Source organism: Excalfactoria chinensis, chromosome 5 (genome assembly GCF_039878825.1).
Source record: "Excalfactoria chinensis isolate bCotChi1 chromosome 5, bCotChi1.hap2, whole genome shotgun sequence".
Classification (NCBI taxonomy): domain Eukaryota; kingdom Metazoa; phylum Chordata; class Aves; order Galliformes; family Phasianidae; genus Excalfactoria; species Excalfactoria chinensis.
Genome location: NC_092829.1, coordinates 30,271,891 through 30,292,346, shown reverse-complemented (window position 1 = coordinate 30,292,346; position 20,456 = coordinate 30,271,891). Strand labels below are relative to the sequence as shown.

Sequence of the window (20,456 nt, the reverse complement as noted above, 5' to 3'; positions counted from 1 at the left end):
AGTAGCAAACCACAGAAACATTTATCTACAAACTGACAGGAAAACGATTCCTGAGTAAGCATAAACACTGTTAAAGTTTTCAAAATGGTTCTGGATTTTTTAAGCATAAGCTAAGGATGGAGACACAGCATTTAATACCGGTTCCCTTCCAAAGAGGAGGTTAAATGGGGCACATCTCAGCCTAGCAGGTTCAAGGGAAAGTCATTCTCATAACAAGTAAGCTTACATTGCTGGACTGAAAGCCTTTCTGGTTTGCAGCACAAACACGATGCAGCGTTCCCCTCTGCCCTTTACTGTGCTCTACTAGCTCCAAAAGCTGCATTTACCTTGCCTAAAGGTTACAGCTGCAGAGGGGACAAACTCCCTTTCCAGTTAATGCTTGCTTGCAACAGGAAAGCAAATTTACGGCTGAGTGGGCTGGTTGTCAGGATAGCAGTTTCCCCTGGGGAAACACCAGAATGACATGAGACACATTGATCCTTTTTGCTGTGGAGAAGGTTCCCAGTGCATGCTCCACTTTCAGAGCCTGCCCATTGTTCAACACTCCAGCAGAGAGAGCCAGGAGCTGGGGGAAGGGGCAGCTGGAGCACAAGGGAAGAGTTCTACACATCTAACTTCAGGTCCTGCAGCTCTTCATTAGCCAGCAATTACCACACACAGATATCACTGCCTTAAAATATATTAGAAAGCAAACAATAGACCATGCTGCACTGGTCTTTGGAAACCTTCAAAAGAAAAACAAGTGCACAGGTCAGCCTAGAAGCTGCAAATTCTCAAAGAGCACTCAGTTCATTATCATCAGAAATATGCTCTTACCATCACTAGGTTCAGTTTGCAAACATCCTGCTTGCACGCTGCCCAGAGCTGGATGGGTAAGAACACTGAGCTTCCTGTGAGAAAACACTGGTTTCCATTGCTTTGTATCAAAACAAACAGCAAAACAACATTGGGCACAAGTATTTCTTGCCGCATACAAAAGCTCACTTCCTAGAATTTATAAAAAGCATTTCCACTGGTTAAGCTTAAGATCAATTTTTGCAACTGCTCAGCAAACAAGCCTGCTAGCAGAATGAAAGAAGATCCGGTCTGCATAACTACAGAAAGGCAAAGCCTGATCAACAACAGAGGTTCTGAAATAGAGTGCCTCATCTGTTCCTAAACTCCTGTGTTGGGGGTCAAATAGTTACATCTGGAGCAATTCCATTTGTACCAAACACAGCTTCAAAACTGAGATCAAACACATACTGACGGCATTTTGAAAGATGTGGTGCTTGTCACGATGGTTGGATAAACGTAATTACGAACTACCGTACTTCTGGCAAAAGAAGTTTGCTGTAACCAATACCACATTATGAGCAAACATCTTTGCTACAGATGGGATAGGGCTTCCCTTTTCCTGCTCTCAGATATGCCTGCATGCTTCTATTTACCTACTCCCAAAGTAGAAGGGAAAGGGAACCCCTGCCTCCCCCAGCCTCTCTGTAAAGCAGAGCAAGCCCAGCCCTGGCACAGAAGATCCCCTCACCTCCAGCTCAGCCCCCTGGCTGAGGTCAGCCAGCTCCAGCGCTCTGCAGGGGCTGAGGGTGCAGGAAGCCCAGCGCCAAATGAAATGCAGGGGAAAACAGGGGGAATGCCACGGAATGCTTGAACACAACTGACCTGTCATGCAGACACTCGTGGGCTTCTCCAAGAGGAACGCAGATCAGCAAGAACAAACACAAAGGAAGCAAAGAAGAAAAAAAGACCCAGGTTCTGAGTGCATATGTCAGACTCTACTGACCTGACAAAGGCCAGCAGCTCACATCTGTTTTCTCACAAAAGCGGAACAAGTGAGAGATGTGTTCGGGTAGCAAGGAAGTGGGTAGGCACGGCATGAACAAGCACATTGATAAGAAGAAGTGATGTAACAGGAACAGCCCCAGACACAGAAACCCAAGTCTGCAGCTAAGGTTGCACAGCTGAGGTTAAGACTGCTGCGGATTGCTCTCACTGTGAGCCGGGGCCGTTCTCGAGGCAGGAACAGAATAGCTGAAAACAAGCATGATCAGAAGACAGAACTAATCCTGCCAGAGCCGCTGCGCTGCGGGCGAGGCAAACCCCCAGCACCAGCGGTAAGCACTGCTGGCTGGCTCCACAGCAGCTGCTGCCAGCTCGAGCAGCCATGTCAGCCCACCTCCACCGCTGCACTAAACATAAACTCTGCCGGTAACTGCCTGCAAACTGCAGAGACTCAGTGAAGTGGGCGACCCGAGTTCGCCCCGCACTGCTCATAGACCACAGGTGGCCAATTTGCATGACAAGCAGAGAGGTGACAGAACCAGAGCTTCTGCTGCCGGGAAAGTGCAAAACCGTAAAAGAGCGGCTGGGAAATGTCAGCCTCCGGATCATTGCTTTCCCAGACCTCACCGAAACATCTGCATAGGAAAAAAGAACCCTTGAAAGCACCAGCACGAGAGCAACTGGATTTTCACAGCGGCTTTTAAAATGAGGTTATAACTTCCTTATCATGTGCTACTTTGCTCTACAAGGAGATGCAACGCTCCAATAGAGCAAGGCAACGAGAATCCCCTTAGATTTTACCAAGTTTGCTACATGACACGACAGCTTCTTCAGGCACATAAAGGCTCCCCTCTACAGAAACAAGCCTTCCTACCATCAGCAGCACTTCTATCCTCCGGCTGTCTGTGAAACGCCTGTTTATGTAACAGGACAAACAGATCGAGGAAGACAGATAAGTCTCCAAACAAGAGAGAAGTTTATATACTTCTCAAAGTTTTGCTCATTATCAGAAGTCACAAAAAGACAGAAGCGTGTCCAATGCCACAGCAGCACTCGACCACAGAACCCTGCACTGAAATAAAGGCACAGACACACCATGGCATGTAACCAAGTGGCAGCAGACAGGCAGATAAGACACCTGAGGGGGAGGCGAGGAATAAAATCAGTGATAAACCAAAGCCACAGGAGCACCGATCCCCACGGCACCGGCGTTTAATATGCAAACCGCCCTCTCCTGAGGCATTTCGCCTCTCTTTGATGTACGCAGACAAGTTCTAACAGGAGGTGCGGGACGGGAGAGTCCCCTCTGCCCATTATCTCTGCTGTCTATCGCTGCTCCTGCGCAGAGGGGGGAAAAAAGAGACAGAACAACAACGAAAAGAAGTGCAAAAATCGTTATTCCTGCAGGAGAAAGGCGCTGTGCTGCCGGCTACGAGGCAGGGCGCAGGCGGCAGGCTGGTGCCCGGTGTCTGCAGCCCATGAGAACAGAGAGACGAGCTTTAAGGCAGGGCACAGCAAAGGCGTTCCGGAGACGCTCAGAGCTCCCGCAGAAGGAATCGCGGAGCTCACAGCCCCCTCCGAGGAACTTTTGCTCCCATTGTTCTCACCGAGCCGCTCCGGAAAGCTCCGGGCTCGCAGTGACAATGCGTGCGGCTGCCGGGAGCAGCACCATTACATAACAGCGCTGACGGGAACACGCACAAAGGCACAGGGAGAGGCGGGCGGACGGCTGCCCTCCTACCCCAGCCACCTCCGGCACAACTCGGACACCCTCCCACCCCCCTCGGTCTCACGCAATCAACCCACGCACGCCGCAAACCTTGCGAACGACCGTATTTACGCCAAACCCACCGCCGAGCAGACCCAACGTACCACCGCCACTTTTTCACCTCTTCCTCCCTTCGCTTCGCCCGCCCAGGTGCGCGACGCGGGCCCGAACCTCCTCCCATACCCCGCCCCTCCGGTCCCCCCGCCTCTCCCTTCGGCTGCTCACCGGCCCGTCTGCGGCGGGGTGCGGGCAGGGTGCCGCAGCACGGGGCTGAAGGTCGGCGGCCTCGCGCCCCGGCCGGCGCCGCCGTCTTGCCCGCCCCCAACCGCCCGCGCGTCGCGTTCCAGGCCCCGCCCCGCGCGCGGCCGGCCGGCCGCGCGCGGGGCGGGGCCTGGAACGCGACGCGCGAGTCTTAAAGGGGCCGTGCTCTCTTCTCCACCCCACCTGCTCAACACCCACCCCACTCTTTCTCATTCGATGTATACACGCTGGCATACACCGCGATGCTCGCCGCTGCCCAGCGCCCTGCCACAGCTTGCTCGCAGCCTCACGATGAGCTCAGCCTCGGCTCGGCCCCGCCCGGGCCGCCACCGCCCTCTGGCGGCTGTAGAGGGAGAAAAAAAACAGGGAGGAAATTCAGCCATTAGCATTGTCTCTCGCCATATGTCCCTGTTTCCAGCTACCTCTTCATGCCATGTCTCTTCTGCGTGTGTCTGTTCCGTGCATCTGCCCAGCAAGAAGCTCCATTTCTCCAGAGACTCGGTGAAATAGCTGAGGGACAGCCACAGATGACAGCATGAAGCAGAGCCTCTGGGCTACGAGCAGTCAGGTTGTTTCCTCAGCTTTGGGTAGTTTGTTTGCAAAAGCCTGGCTGGGCCTGCAGAAAAAGGCCAGCGACCCATGGGAGGAGGGAGGCATTGCCTGCATCTCACAGGCAGGCAGCTTGGGCCAAGGGCAGGAAGAAAGCAAGAAGCAGAGAAGGACAGAATAAGAGGTTGAGCACGGGAAAGGAACAAAGGAGCCAAGACTGAAGTATCCCAGAGGAGGATTTTGGCTTTTGTCAGGCTATTGCACCAGCACTGCGGTGTGTTGGGTTTCAGGCCTGGCTACCAACCACGTCTCATAGGACTTATGTTCATAATTAGGCATTAGACTCAGTGCCTCATGGAAGTCTTAAAATGGTCCATCAAACTTCCCACTGACAGGGGAAGGCTGTGCTGTGAGGCTCTGGTGTGCGGGGGCTGCCCCCTGGCAGGGAAGAGACGTGTGGCTCACAACAGTTAGGTCAGGGTCCTCCCAGCAACAGTGTAAACAGCATGAGAAAGAGAAGGCAGAAATTGCAAAACAGATGGAGACGGGAGTCAACCTGGAAAACTTCTGCTTGTTGCTATTTAGCAAAGAGGAAATAATTCACCAGCTAACATTCCCATGGTGGAGGGGGAAACAGTCCTAGAAAGACAAACTGTTAAAGCCAAAGCCTCCTTAGAAGAACTAGCCAACTACAGAAGGGGAGATGCAAGAGGGAAAAAAGGCAGTGCACAGGCACCAGGGCTGCGTGCACAGCCTGCCTATGCCAGGACACATGGAGGCAAATGCTTGGTAGAAGCCCTGGCTCAGCCCATCAGCAGCAGCAGCAGCAGCCATAGGAGGACTGATGCTCTGGACCGAGTTCAGAAGGAGGGTGATAGCTGCTTGTGCAACTACAGGCAATTGGTTTACAATGACGATGTGTTTTCCTTGGCTCTGAGGGAATTTGGAAACGGTTTACAAACATTTGTAAGGCATAAGCTCAAGCAGGAGAGAACTTGTAGCCAAAAAAGGCAAACTACTTTCCAGAGAAGATAAAACAGTAAGGAAAAACCAAAGCAGAAAGTTAACTAATAACATTTTACTAAAGGGCTTTCATAGGTTGTGAAACTGCTCTCCCAAGCAGACTGGGGGAAAACCCAGATACAGGCAGTTCTAGAGCCGGACTGGGAAGGATTAATTAATACACGAGTGGAGAGCATACAGAAGAACTCGTTGATTTGAAAAGAATATTTCCATCTCCATAACCTGTAGGCATGATTTCCCACTGCCCTGCATCTCTTGCTTTCATTAGCAGTGATGCAAAGAAGAAAAATCTGATAAATCAAAGGAGGAAGGTAACCCTGTAGTACTCAGCCTGCATGCATAGATTTCTCCCATTTCCAGCCAAAAGAGAATTAGGGTTTTAAATGGTGTGGGGGAAAATGACACATAAGTAGTGAACCTCTTTAGCTCCTCCAGAGGGCACCTCCTGCCCCATCCTATTTCCCTTAGTTTTGATGAGATGGGGATATGACTTCAGTGTTTAGATAGCATATGCTAATGGCTCCAAAAGCCATATCCAACTACTTCTCAAGCTGTCTGGCAAGCCCCCTTCCCACTGCATTTGGGTGGTTGCTTATGGGAGTCCTAAAGATCCACACAGAAACCTGAAAAGTCAAGGTCCAGCTACAGCTCCATTCCAAGCTGAAAGAGCAACCTGCCAAAAGCCCCAGGAAACCCGTGCCTCACTGGGCATGCACACTTACCAGCTAATGAGTTTTCATGAAAAAAGTCCAATAGTGGCTTGACAGCTGCTGTGCTGCAACTCCTGTTCATGGTCAGCACTGTCAGCAGTGAGCCAGACTCTTCTGACAGCAGAAAGCTGCTCCCTGACCTGAGGATGTTCCCATAACTAATTACCAAGCTTTATAACCACCCCCTACACACCATGATGATGATGAATGAATTAGATCAGATAAGTTAATATGGTTCATCGGTGTAGTTTGCCCACTCAGTGTATCCTCACTGTGCGCATCCATCAGCACGGAGGATGAGATAGATTCAAAGTCTTTTCTCATACTAAATACATCTCCACTCATACACCACCAACCTGCAGCTCTCTAGCTTCTCCCAGGGACTCCCTAGGCCTTTCCTAGGTCTTTCCCTCTCTGTCATTGTCCTGGATTATCCTGGAAGCTCTTTGATGACTGCTTTGTCCTTCCTTATTGAAACAAAGCAGATTAAGCTGCATCTATACTGGCTATGTGATAAATTGCTGAAGAGCACTGAAGTCACAACACAGCGTCTAACAAGCTTTTGCTACTCTTCTGTGCCTGACAAAAACAGAGTTGCTCCACTGTGTGGCACAGACGCTCTGCGCTCCACAACCAGCAATGATGCCCTCTCTGCTGCATGGTATTTCTAAAGCAAGGTGTTTTCAGTCCCACTGTGGCTGCTGAGCAATGGATGCCTAGAAATTCTGAATCTACCACAGTAATTGCAGCCAGCCTGTTCCAAGTGGGTACCTGAAAAGTGGTACTGTACTGCCTGCAACATTGTTTCAGTTCCCTCCTTCTCAGTCTTGACTTATCTCTGCAGCAAGCAGTAGCTTGCACTAGCACTAAAGGGAATAGGGGTATGTAGCTGGAAAGTGCTTTGTGATGAAATCTGAGCGCCGTGCCGTTCTGTTCCATTCTGACACAGATTCCCAGCGGCCCCAGGCAGGCCACCTTCATCTCCCTGCGGCTGTTTGCCATCTGCAAAACTGGGCTAGCATCCTTCCTCCTCGCAACTCTCTCTTATCGACCGTAAACACGGATGGGCTTCTCTGCGCGCGGGCACTGCGCAAAATAGGGAGCACGACTCAGAAAGCGCTCTTCACTGCGGGGAGGACGCGTGCACGGAAGGACACGGGGACGGCGGGTGCACGGCGGGACACTCGCCTGGCGCGGCAGCGGCACTGCCCGGCCCCGGCGCAGGGGCTTCGGGGCGGGTCCCCCGCGCCCGCCTCCGCCCGCCCCCGCTCGGGAGCGCGGCTCGGCGGGGCTGCGGCGGGGCTGCGGCGGGCGGCGCGGGGCCACGCAGCCTGCGGGCGGCCGCCGTGCCCGCCGCCGCCCCGCTGGTGCCATGGAGGAACCGCCGCTGCCGCCGCCTCCGTCGCCGCCGGCCACCTGATCCCCGCGGCTGCCGCCTCCGAGACAAAGCGCGGGGCTGCCCGCCGCGCCCGCCCGGTGAGTGCCTCCCGCAGCTCGGACCCCGCGCCCCTCCGTTCGCGGCCGGAGCACCCCCGCCCCAAATACCCCTCACCCCAAATACTCTCGCGCTAAACACCCTGCCCTGGTTCAGCCCCCCTGTGAGCATCCTCGCTTGCAGCCCGAGCTCACCCCCCCCCCCGCACAAACGAACTCCCCCGCCCGCAGCCCGGGTAGCAGCCCCAACGCCCCGACCCGCAGCCACGCACCCCCCGACGACGGGAGCACCGGAGGGGCGGGTATGGGGCTGCCCTCTCACCTCGTGTGCCCCAGAGACCCCCGCGTCCCCAGCCCGTACGCTCCAGACGCCCCCACAGATGATCGCAAAACACCGTCGCTACCAACCGCCCCGTGCACCCCAATCCCACCGGGCACCGAACTCCCGCCCCTGCTCGGCTGCTCCATCCATCCGTAGCACCGTGCCGGAGGGACAAAGGGGACCGCAGGCTCACCCGCCACCGCTCTCTCCTCGCAGGCCCAACCATGGTGGAGCCCCCAGCAGAGCCCCCCGCGCAGCCCTGCCCCGCACCCGGCGGGGCGACGGCGGCGGCAACACCTGGGGAGACGTCCCGACCCGGGGAGCAGTCCCCGCTGCTGCACCTGGACCTGTACAACTTCGACTGCGCGGCGGCGGAGGGCAGCCGGTACGTGCTGACCAGCCCCCGCTCCCTGGAGGCGTGCGCCCGCTGCGCCGTGCGCCCAGTGGAGCTGCTGCCGCGGGCGCTGGGCGAGCTGCTGCGCGAAGCTCCCGGTCGCTCCATGCGGGTGGCCACCGGCCTCTACGAGGCCTACGAGCGGGAGCGCCGCCGCAAGCTGCAGCAGTGCCGCGAGGAGCGGGAGAGGATTATCCGCGAGGAGAAGCGGCGCATCCTCGCTCCGCTCGGCAGCCTGCCTCCCTCGCCCGCCGCCCGCCTCGCCCCACGGGCTGCCGCCACCGCCGCTGGACCCCGTCCCGTGGGGAAGGCTGGGGCGTCGGGGGGTGCAAAGGCCAAGAGCCATTCCCTGGACTCGCTGCAAAAGCGTCGGGAGGGCAGCTGGGGCAAGACCTCCTCGGAGTCGGGAGCGTCGTCCTCATACAGCGGGGAGAGCCTGCGAGGGCTGGGGGGCAGGGGGCGCGGCCGGGGCCGGGTGGCCGATGGCTCCCTGCTGGGGCGCAGCTTCAGCCTGGGTGATCTCAGCCACTCACCGCAGACCGCCCAGAGGGTGGAGAGGATCGTCAGGGAGGTGAAGAGGAAGAAGGGCCTCTCGGAGGTGCCCGAGAGGGACAAGAAGATCGCGGCGCTGATGATCGCCAAGCACCAGGAGGCCAACATCCTGCGAGAGCAGCGGCAGGCAGCCCACCTGCAGTGGGACAGCCAGCGGCGCCTGGCGGAGCAGCGGAAGGAGCAGGAGGAGAAGGAGAAGCAGAAGGCCCTCCTGCAGGGCCAGAGGATGTGGGAGAGCCAGGTGGAGAAGCGGCGGGGAAAGCTGAGCCAGGAGCAGCAGGAGGTCGCCCTGCTGAAGCAGAAGCAGCGGCAGGTATGTGAGGAGAGGTGGAGGGAGCAGGCAGAAAAGCAGGAACGGCTGCGGAGGGAGAAGCTGGAAAGAGCCGTCCAGGAGGACAAGCAGAAGAAGCTTCATCAAGAGCACAATCTGAAGGCGAAGGAGGACAGCAAGAAGGAGCAGCGGGAGCGAGAGGAACAGCTCCTGCAGGAGAAGCTGTCCACAGCTGCACAGAAGAGGCAGAGGAAGGAGGTTCGGCTGCAGAAGGAGAGGAAGCTGCTCAACCAAGCAGAGAAGCTGAAGCACGAGACTTTGCTCAAGGAACTGGCCAAGCAAGAGGCAGAGGAGAAGGAAGTGCTGAAGGCCTCCCTGGAGATGAGTTTGTCCAAGGCTCAGGAGAACTATGAGCAGCTAGTGGAGAAGAGGAACCAGGAGCTGAGGGAAAAGGCCAGGCGGGAGGACATGCAGATCCAGAGAGCCAAACTGGCAGCAGAGAAGAAGGAAAGAGAGCAGAAAGAGCACTTGGAGGCCTTGGCTAAAGAGACAGAGAGGAAGCTCCAGCATGCTGCACAGGTGGCTGAAGAGGTGGTCCAGGAAAAAGCCCGCAGGTTGGTCTTGAGCCGTCTGGAGAAGGAGAAAGTGCAGAAGATGAACAAGCAAAAAGTGGAACAGTACGAGGACTTACGGCGCAGGGAGATTCTCCTTTCTATAGAGAGGAAACTGGAGAGGAGCGAGCAGATCTTCAAGGAGAAGAAGACCGTCTTAGAAAATGCCAGGTCTGTAGCTCGGGCATCCTTCCATGTCCGGGAAAGGGTGCGAGAGGAGACCAACACACGCACCTTTGACAAGATGGCCTTCGAAGCAGAGCTGCATGCCAGTCTGGATAAGAAATGAAAGATCTTGGTGGGGATACATTATCAGTTGTCCCTCATAACGCATCAGAAAGCTCCTCTGCATTAACATTTAATGAAAAAGAAAACAACAACAAACAAAGCTAAGCACCCTAATTTATTGTTTTGGGGGAGCAGGGTACCGCACAAAAACATGGCAGCTATTTCACGGACCTTTTAAAACTTGTTTTTGTTCTGGATGTGTTTTAAGGACTGACCTCAGTCATCTTCACGGAGGGGAAGCGAGTTTTTGCATCCTCCGCCCCACAAGCACAGAGGGCCGCAGAAGAACTTTGCGTGATACCTGTGAGTTACAAACTGATTGTCTAAAATGGAGCTGACTACAGCTGCACTATTTTTTTTTTTGTTGGAAAAACAGGCAATAGAGACTACGGGCTACTCTTAGAGACTATTGACAAAGAACCCAAACTGACCCAGCTGATTTGGGTTTGAGTGACATTCGGTGCGGTTTGACTGACAGGATTGCATTTTCAAAGCTGCCGCACACCCAGGAAGATGGAGAAATCCATGCACCCCTGGGCACGTCTCATTCACTGCTGATATCAAACATCGGGGAAAGAAAGCGTGGGTCAAGAGTCAGGCTTCATAACACCGTTTAAGCAGGCATTACAATCCAAGCTGGGTAGAAGCTGTTAAAACTACCCACAGACACCACAGTTTCACTTCTGCTGTTTGCAGCTGTGGCCTCACCCCAGTATCCTTACCCTCCTTTCTGAGTGTCTCTTGGAGAGGTCTGTAGAGTTTCTTCTTTCAGATGAGTGGAAGAAGGAAAGAAGTCTGTGGGAAATCCACAAGCTGACAGTCATCCAAACAACCCATTTGTACATTAAGATATAAAAATTAACAAACCTGTGGAAGCTGGCTTTTGTTGCAAATGTGCAAATGGAAATCTGCGAACAGATTGCATAAAGGGGCTGAGGAATATCCACGCTGGGAATATTCATATTTGACGAGACCCTGAGCAACCTTTTCCAGCTCAGCCTGCTTTGAGCAGGAGGCTGGACAAGGCATATGCCAGAGATCTCTTCCAAACTACTGACTGCATGAGCTGCTTGCAATGAGGCTGGTACCCAGCTCTTATTGTTGTAGGGCAGCTTTCGTCTGTCCCTTGGTGCTATCAGTTGCATTATTACTTTAGGGCACAAGAAAGAGTAGGTGCACAAAATAAGGTACGTTACAGATTCTCTTAGGTGAGGGTCATGGCATTTTTTTACAAGTAACTCAATACCAATTTGAGGGAAACAAGATCTTTTGACATGAATGCACTGGAAATGTGAAAAGCCTACTTACGCCCCATGGATAGCATTCAAGTCACTGTTCTGTTCCGGTTCTCCATGTTAACTCTCTGCCAGATTGCAGTTACAAACCCGCATCCAAACCGGGCACTTTCTGTTGGCTCTTTTTTCTGGCTCCAGGCAATGCCAGCGCTGTGCTCCACCATCCGTGACACTGTGCTGGGCTGCTGTGGTGACAGCCGTCAAACCTGGAGCAAGGGAGAGAAGCAGCAAGAAGAGCCAGGTTCTCATTTCCTTGCAGATGTCTCTGATATACAGCACAGGGGAAGAGGAAAGCAGAAGAAGGTTGATATTGATTCAGGCATGCAGTGTCACATGCATAGATTGCTTACCTCTCAGAACGCTCTAACAGCAGTAGACCAAGCACACTCTGGTATCCTGCAAGGCTGGAGACACTGTAAAAGGAGTGTGGGAAATGAAGTAATCTGATGAAACTTGCTCTCTTTGAATCAGAGCGATTGGCGCTGTATGGGCAGATGGCACAAAAAGCAAGAAGTGGGACACCTGAGTTATGCTAGCTCAGTTGTTGGCTTGCTGTGTAACATCCGGCACATCCTTGCGGGCTGGCCCTGCTCCTATTGATATAAAAGGAAGCAGAATCAGACTCTTGGGATTGATGTGGCTCGCAATAGTAACACGTGGCTTGGCAAAGCACTTCCAGGGCTTTGGATGAAAGATGCTAACAAAGCACAAAGTACTGATTTATTTATTTGTTTGTTTGTGGTGTTACTGAAAAAAAAAAAAAGCACATCCGTTGGTGAAAATGGTCAGGTAACACCAAAACCTAAACAATGCACAGCTGTGGGAAGGACAACGGTGCTCCTGTTTCCAGCTAGGAGCCTGTCACTTCACTCTCTTCCTTGAAACTACAAGTGATTTGAAAAGAGAAAGCAATCCTGCTGCCCTGCTGTACCGCCAGTCATGTTCATGTGTTGTTTGTACTGCAGTGTGCAACGTGATGGGCAGGCGAGTGGACACAGCCGCTGTCATTTATTCCCTTAACGCTGCATTTTACCTTCTGACGTTACATTTCCAGTGCAGATCAAGAAAATTTTTACAGCCAGGAGAGATGCCTTGGCTACTGACTGTAATTACACCTCAAGTCCGTGTCTTGCTGCTGACCGAGTATGACATCTTGGGGCTACAGCCAAACTAATCAAAGCACACCTCGGTGGTGGTAATTGGATTGGCTAACCTCTGTTCCTACGTTGCGCAGTGTGCAGCTTGAGTTTTGAATGTGCAGTCTTTGAAAAAAAAAAAAACTATTTTTTTTTCCAAAAGATACAGATTTGTGTGTGGACTTTTTTCATGTCTGTAGATATTCCAGTACGGAGCTTGTGAGAGTCAATGGAGTTTATAGCTGTTTAAAGTCGCGACGTGGAAAACAAAGTCAACTAGATGAATGGAGTCATCAGGGGTATTTCCTGAGTCTGCTTATGCTTCTGTTTATATGAGGAATTTTACTGCTGGATTTCTATGGAAATTGAAATGAAGCCCTGAGATGCGTGCAAGACATATGGTGTTTTTAGATGAGGCTTATTTTATATTTGTGATACTGAGCTGCAGGCCAGAGAGAACTAAGAATCAAAGCAAGTAGCACATTATCTGGTTGCTCAAAAGTAGATCACAGCTTATTCAAGGTGCAGGAGGAACTGATAACGTTTGGTCAGGTTCTACAGAAAAATAAGTTGGTTCTCTCCTCAGATTAGAAAATGCATTTTAGGCTATCAGTCTATTATAATCATGAGGTTGTAGCAAAGAATTTGCTTCTAGATCATGTGCATACCTGCTACAGAATGACCTCTAGATCTTGGACTGTTTGCACTTTAAAAGAAACAAACACCCTGTATTGGGAAATTTCTGTGACTAATGGCACACCAGAGGTGTGGCTAGCATTGAATTCCCAGGTTTCTCCTCTTAACTAGATTTCATATTGGATCCTGTTGATGTAGTGTATCAACCCAAGATCTAGATCCAAATGCCATACACTGTCAAGTCTGAAACCAAACGTGCACAAACATGTAACCCTGCCTAAAGTTCTGTATAGGTTAGCTCTGCCAATGGACTATAACTCCTACTAGCATTTAACCTGCTTGAAACCACTCTGAAGAGTTTCTGAAGTTGAGATATTGCAACACTGGGGAGAGAGACTCCATTATCATCTAAATGTTAAAAAAAGAACTATGAGACCATGAGGTCTTGAGGTTCATTTTCAGCTAGAGCTGGAGGCCTTCAGTGCTGGTGAAAGTTCCAGCACTCTGTCTCTTCTGAATGCTACCTCTTAGTAAAAAATTCATCTCTAAACTGTGATTTCTCTGTCAAGGTTGTATTTGTTAGACGCATTCAAAAGCTATTAGAAGGCACAGCTGCACCCTCCAGTACTTAATGTTTTACAAAGTATTTTTAACCCAGTTTATCATAAACACTTTCACAGCATGGATAAGAAAGGTGCAAAGATGAGATTTCTCACCTTAATTTGTGAATATGCAATATGCACAGGTCTGAGAGGTGTGAATGTCTTTACTAAGCCAACCTTGGACAGGGAGGTGTGGGGAATACAGTATTTGCAATGCAAAGTCAGAAGTTTTCCAGAGGTTTTTCTAAGGGCCACATCCATTAGCTATCCTCAGGGAGGTGACATTTTCTGCTCCCTTTTTGACCCCTGAGAAAGCCAGGCTGATGACATCCTACCTGAAAATGGCTTTGGCTTTTCATTGCCACCAGGCAATACACCTAAAGAAAGTATTTGCTTTGGTGTGTGTCTCTTCTTCCTCTGGTGTTGTAGCTAGAATGCAGTTTTTCAGGTTGTGTGGGGTTTTTTTTTGTTTGTTTGTTTTTAATTCAGGTGCAGGGTGTATGGAAACAAGACACAAGAGCAGTTAGTTCAGGTGGTGGCCGTGGCTCTCTGCTCACACTTGCTGTGCAGACCTGGGTCTGGGTGGTCGCCCAGCAGAGCAGCCTCCACATCTAGGAGAGTGGAGGTGCTCTGAGAGGGATCCACCTGCTCTCACATCATGCAGGATCCTTTCAAAGCATGCCTGTGTAAGCTCACTTAATGCTTTGCTGAGTTAAGGTCCTAAGTAATTTAGTTTGTTAGGTTCAGACCTACTGTTATAGTTGAAAAAGAAGGCTGTTCTCAGCAAAGAGGGGTACTGGCTTGCTCTGAAGTGAGCTGATGGAGCCCTAACACAACTTGCTGTGGGAGTGCAGCACCATATCCCCTCTTTGGAAGCTTCCAGACATTACCTCAAAATGCATCCTTCATTTATGCACAGCAACCAGCACTCTGGGGAAGGTGAGCGGTCAGAGCCTTTGTAATAGGATATGCCCTGTGTCCCATATGCCTGTTAACGCTAGGGCATAAAATATTCAGTTCTGGGTGTGATTCTTTTGTTCTGTGCCTATTCATTTTAGCATGGCTCTTTGCTGTGAAACACAACCTTGTTACTGTAGGATTCTAGTCTAAAAGGACCCAAATACTTCTCTTGCAACTTTACACTAATTTCCTCTCTCCATCATTCAGCAAGAAATCTCCCACGTTACAAAATCCCACCAGCAGCAAGAAACATCCTGGATTATGAAATCAAACTGCCAGTGCTATTTTACTTTTATGTGCTTTACACAGCTCTCTGCATCCAACCCAAGGACCGAACTGCAAGGTAAATGAGTTATTGCTCCCAGCCTCAGCACAGAAAGACTGAAGCAGAAAGAACGGATGTGACTTGCCCCAGGCCATGCTGGCGCTCAGCCGGAGCTCTCACTCGCACCCTCCCCGTTCCCCCAGCAGCCCTAATTAACCTCCTGGTTGCAAAGGGAGGTTATGCCTGAGCCTCTGCTGTTGCAGCTCCTCTTGTTGCTGCTCTCCAGCTGGAGCTTCATAGGAGTCTTAAGGTGCCAGCCTCCACTCACAGCCCTCATCTTCAAACCTTTAAGCATGCAAAGGAAATGTAAGGATATTTATGCTTTCAAACAGGAAGCCTAATGGTGAATGGTGCAGGTTATGGGGCATCCAGGAGCAAGGCAGGACAGGAGGAATCTCAGAATCATAGGGGTTGGAAGGGGCCTCCAGAGATCATCGAGTCCAACCCCCCTGCCAAAGCAGGTTCCCTACACCAGGAAGGTGCATTAGAGGGAATGGGCTGGGACACAGATAAAAGTGTTAAACGAAGAAAGCGGGCATGAGATGGGTGGGAATACCTACACCATCCTGGCCAGCCTGAAATAACTATATTTTTAACAGCAGGAAATTACACTACTCTTTCTTTCAGTACACTAAAGTCACACATTCATCTCATTACTTACTTCACTGGAGCTAACAGCTTCTCCAGGAATTAATGCAGCCCAGATACTTTAGCCTTTCTATTATTTATGCCAACCACAATGTGTTAAGATAGGTTATGCCTCTCAGAGCCTGATGGAAATTTCCTCTTGCTTGACCCATACCTGGACAGCAGGATGTAGGGTCATACGGGTGTGGGTGGTTTAGGTGCAGCAATGAGCCTGCTGATACTCCGTGCTGCACTCCTGGGTGTTTGCAGAGAGCTGCTCAGCACAGCTGGCACAGAGGCACCTTATCAGACTGCAAGCTAAACAGTGGGGAATGAGAGGTTTGGCTCTGTGATGGATGCTACTGGGAACATTTGGGGTTTTGGGAGAGTGATAGGATAAATTCTTCTCATTTTTAATCACCTCCTAAGTAAACTGTGCTATTTTTGTCAGTTATTTAATGATTTATGAGAGATGGGAAAACAAATGTGGGAGGGAGTTCAACACATAAATGTGCAGGTAAAGCAGAAAGACATTTCCTTTCCATAAAGCCCTGAGCATTACGCCAACAGTTAAGAGCTTTGTTAAAGTGCCCATCTGCATGCATTTTGTTCAGGCCCAGGAGAGGGCCAGTCTGTTCATAGCTTTGTTACCTGTGCCCCCATCTCCTCACCAGCTTGGTCCTGAGGCCATCATCTGGGAGCCAGCTTCAGGATGCAGCCAAGTCCACACTGATCTGGAAAGGCTTCCAGGCAGCTTGTTTACCCTGCTGGTCCTCAAAGTGAGGCAAACCTGTTACATGAGCAATTAATTACAGGTGCTGTCTGAGCCTAGGCTTTAGGTCTTCAACTGGTGTAGGTCAAAAACCTACAGAACAACTAGAATGTTTTGGAGCAGCAAAGGGATGCTGCTGTTTGATTTTCATACAGCACAGCACTGCTAATTTGATTCCCTTGCACTGTTTTCCCAGATGGTGTAGTGTGGGTGGGGAGAGCAATTGTGGCACCAGAAACCCGCACCAAGTCACATAGCCAAGAACCTGTATTTTGGCACTAAAACCAGTACAGATGTGAGCCCTGCTACTGGAACAATCACTCTAAGCACACTGGGCTGGGACAGTTTGGGGATGTTTATGTGTATCTTACCAGCTCTGAGCCATGGCTCACTTCTGCTCATGCTCCATGACGTTTCCCCTCCTGCTGCACAGGATCAAGCAAACTCAGGGAAGATTGTTTCAGAAAACCAGAGGCAGGTGGGTGGCCTGAAGGATCCTTCATCACTTGATGCAGTGCTACTTGGCGCACCTGACATCTGAGATTTGCTCTGCAGAAATTCCACATCACTTTGAGTGGTAGATGCCACATCAGCTTATGTCTCTTAGGTGCAGCAAGTGCTAATATTTTCCAGGCAGAAGGGACTCTGTCTTACAACAGAAGGTGTCTGTGGTTCCTACTACACGGCAAATGATCTGCTCACCTCTTCTAGTTCAGTCAGGTATTTCAATGCATTCTCTTTATGGCCTAATAAATAAGAAAAAGTGGTAATTCTGGTTCCTGGAGGCATTGAAGTTCTCACTGAGAGCTACTGGCCTCTCCAAGAGCTTCTGCTCAGCATACACTGTTCTACTCAACTGATTTCCCATGGAAAGCAATCTGCAGAGCCTGCTCTGCAGAGGGGCTGCATCATAATGCAGATGGCATATGATTCAGTCACAGTCTGAGTTCCCAAATGCATAGAAAATTTACCATAATGCAGCTACCAGGGGAATTTCTGCAGAGCTTCCTGGAGTCCTCAGAGGCCCTTTGCATCCATCCTGATGCCTGTGCTCTAGAAACTCACAGGCTGTGCAGTACCTACTGACCTCGTGGTGCTGACTGCATCCTCTCCATGACAACACACTGTGATGCTCAGGGAAAGGAAGGCATCCTGCAAGGAGCAAGGATGGCCAGGGAGTATAACACTATAGAAAATGATATTACCATCAGTCTTTTCTACTGGGGAGGTTGGAGGCCCAAATGCAAAGGGATTAAGTGTCTTCTAAGAGGAAAGGAAATAATTGATGAATAGAAGAGATAAGAAAGAAACAGCAAAGTCAGAGATTTGAACAACCTCTGTGCTCCAGGACACCAGCTAAGGGGCATCTGTGAGCTGGTGCTAAGATTTCCCCTCATGCTAGGCTCAGTAGGATGAGCTGCAAGACAGATATCTAGCTCAGGAACACAGGGTGAAGCAGCACATTTCAGCTGAAGCTTGTGTCAATCCCACTTTTTTTTTAGATTTTTCTCTTAAGGAACAAATTTAATATCAAACTGCCAGGAGTGGGCAGAGGCCCATAGCATGCCCACAGCTCAGCTCATTGTGGGAAAGCAGAAAGCTAGCTGTGAGCTTCCCACCAAGGTGAAGGCTAAGCACAGCTCTATCTGTACGCGGCCACTTTGATACAGGCACCAGACCACGGGGCTGCGTCATTCCTGGTCAAGTCAGTTCCTCAAATGCAAGAATGGGGTGACAACTACCACATTGTTGTGCCTGGGGTGAGGTGACACTGTGGCCAAAGGAAACTTGAGGCTGGGGCTAGATCAAGGAGGGTAGGGTCCTTCTGAAAGGGAAAGGACAGAATAAAGGGAATTCATAATTCTCAAATATATAGTGGTGACATGAGAAAAGACAGACTTTGAGCAGAAAGGGAAGACAGGCAGCTGTCTGGGAGAACGAAACCTCCTACATGGATAGATAGTGATAGGATGAGGAGGATGGCTTTAAACCAAAGGAGAGGAAATTTATATTAGACGTCAAGGGGAAGTTTTTCACTGAGAAGGTGGTGAGGCACAGGCTGCCCAGAGAGGTTGTGAATGCCCTATTCCTGTGTTCAAGGCCAGACTGGATGGGATAGCCTGATCTGGTGCCTGGTTCAGTGGTTGGCAACTATGCCAGCTGCAGGGGGCTGGAAATAGATGATCTTTGAGGTCCCCTTCCAACCCAAGTCACTCACTCTATGTTATGATTACATGTGAGACTTGATCAAAGCTCTCCCTCTGCTCTCACTTGCAGGCAGAACCGTAAGGGTTTGGGCCTCAGCCTTCTATAGCTTGTACAGTTCTGGGATGTGGCCATAACCCCACAGATTGGGGTGCACCTGAACAACCCATGGTGCTTCTGTGGGCACACTCCCCAGACACCAGGGGTACAATGGGCAGGGAGGATCTAGGTGTAGGAATTTTCTTCCTCCCACTCTAGGCCAAGCCTGTAAGGTTAGCAAGTTATTCAGGACTTGCACAGAAAAGCACTTACAAGCCTTTTTCTATGCAGCAAATAGAAGACAGGATCAATACACAGAGGGACTTCTGATTTCTGACACGTCTAAGCCCTCAGACAGCTCTGGTTTTTGCACCAGATGGCTCTATCGCTCAATAAAGTAGTGCCCTAGATAAGCTGGTTGTTTTCCAGCCCGCCAGCAAATGAAGTCAGGAGGATGGACACGCACAGCCATATCCTATGCTGTTACCACAGAATCTGAGGTCTCCAGACCTATTGCAAACCGCTGCATTTTTGCAGTCCCCTCCCCAGCAGCAGCTACCAAAGGGATTAAACAGGGAGTGTTATCTAGTGCAGTGGCTTAATCACTAAGCAAAGGGCTCATCCCCAGACCACAAGGTCAAGGAATTATCTCCCTGACAGATAATGCAGCCAGGGCTTGGAACAACATGAGAGGTTAGATTGCCATTGTCAGCCTGTGGGTTTATTGCCATTTCTGGGAGAGTAGTGCCACTAAGATGCTGTGAAGGTGTAGCGTGGCTTCCTTCACCTGCCCTCGGATGCCTTTTGATAACAGGGGAAAAGGAGAGCAGATAAAAATGGCATCCAACCTTGTCCCTGTACCTTAAAAACAAAAACAAAAAGCAAATTTCAGAGGGCAAAAGGCTTTGGAAGCTGAATGCATTTGGTACAGACTACTACCTAGAGAACAGAACATAGCAGGATCTTCCAAAAGGCTGTGAAGAACTAACCGAATACTAAGCCTGAAGAGAAGCAACGCAGCTGACCCATAGGGAAGCACACACCTAGAAATATGATTTCAGAGTTCTCTGCACAGGCTTCAGTAGAAGGTGGGACATCCCACTCCCCTTAGGCTAGCCTGTTGCAGCAGAGCTCAGCATGCACAAGGGCAGCCCACTGGGTTCCAAGGGGTAACTGCCTCCCTGTGCAAGTCCAGGTGGTGCGCGTAGAGGTGCTCCTCTTCTCGTTCTTCACACCACAAGGGTGAGTTATCAGTCTCTCTTCACACAGAGAAGCAAGCTACATTTTCTCAGAAAGCCCAATAACATCCACGAAGCAGCACCTGAGAAGCTGTGTTATAACTCCCTTCACGGCCACCACAGTCTCTCAAGCTGGCTGGATCAAACCCCATCCCCTTGCTGCCTTTGTCTGAAGGACAAAGTCACTTTGGCTGCACATTTAACAGGTATCCACCATCCCAACCTCCTCCTGCAGCCCCAAGAGGCCTCAGCAGTGAAGGACAGCAGGGGGAAACCTGACCCCTTCAAGGGAACCTTTCTCTCAAGTTTCTCCTGCAGGAGGCAAAGGAAACTTTCCCAACTGCATTTCTCTATACCTACAGAGAAATCTTACATTACATATATATTGTCCTTATTTATGACAAAAGATCCCTCTCTCCATGAAGTGATCCTCAAGAACAGAGACAAGGGAACTTGCATTCAAGTGCCATCTGATTTGCAGCCTAGCCATTTGCCCCCAGAGTGGCAGAGATCCCATTCTTCAGCCCTTTCAGCCACAGATTAGAGCAGCACTAAGTAGGTGAAATATATTTGTCTGTGACAGACAGGAGGAAAGATTAGATGCCACAGCGCTCTGTCCTAACTTTAAGCTTTCTGATAAATCTCTGAAGATTAAGGAG

The 20,456-nt window shown here is 50.7% G+C and overlaps 2 protein-coding genes across 2 annotated transcripts in view; one reads left to right on the top strand and one right to left on the bottom strand.

Moving 5' to 3' along the window:
- The window catches only part of SUSD6 (sushi domain containing 6), a 73,767-nt gene extending 69,862 nt beyond the window's left edge, over window positions 1-3,905 (bottom strand). The window contains exon 1 of the mRNA XM_072337189.1: window positions 3,773-3,905. The gene's annotated coding sequence lies outside the window, so the exon portion shown is untranslated. The remainder of the gene's footprint in view (window positions 1-3,772) is intronic.
- Window positions 3,906-7,411: 3,506 nt separating this feature from the next.
- On the top strand, window positions 7,412-12,561 carry CCDC177 (coiled-coil domain containing 177). The gene is made up of 2 exons (XM_072337188.1): window positions 7,412-7,566; window positions 8,063-12,561. Exon 2 carries the CDS (start codon window positions 8,071-8,073, stop codon window positions 9,961-9,963), a length of 1,893 nt encoding a protein of 630 aa, XP_072193289.1. The 5' UTR covers window positions 7,412-7,566; window positions 8,063-8,070; the 3' UTR covers window positions 9,964-12,561.
- The last annotated feature ends 7,895 nt before the right edge of the window (window positions 12,562-20,456 follow it).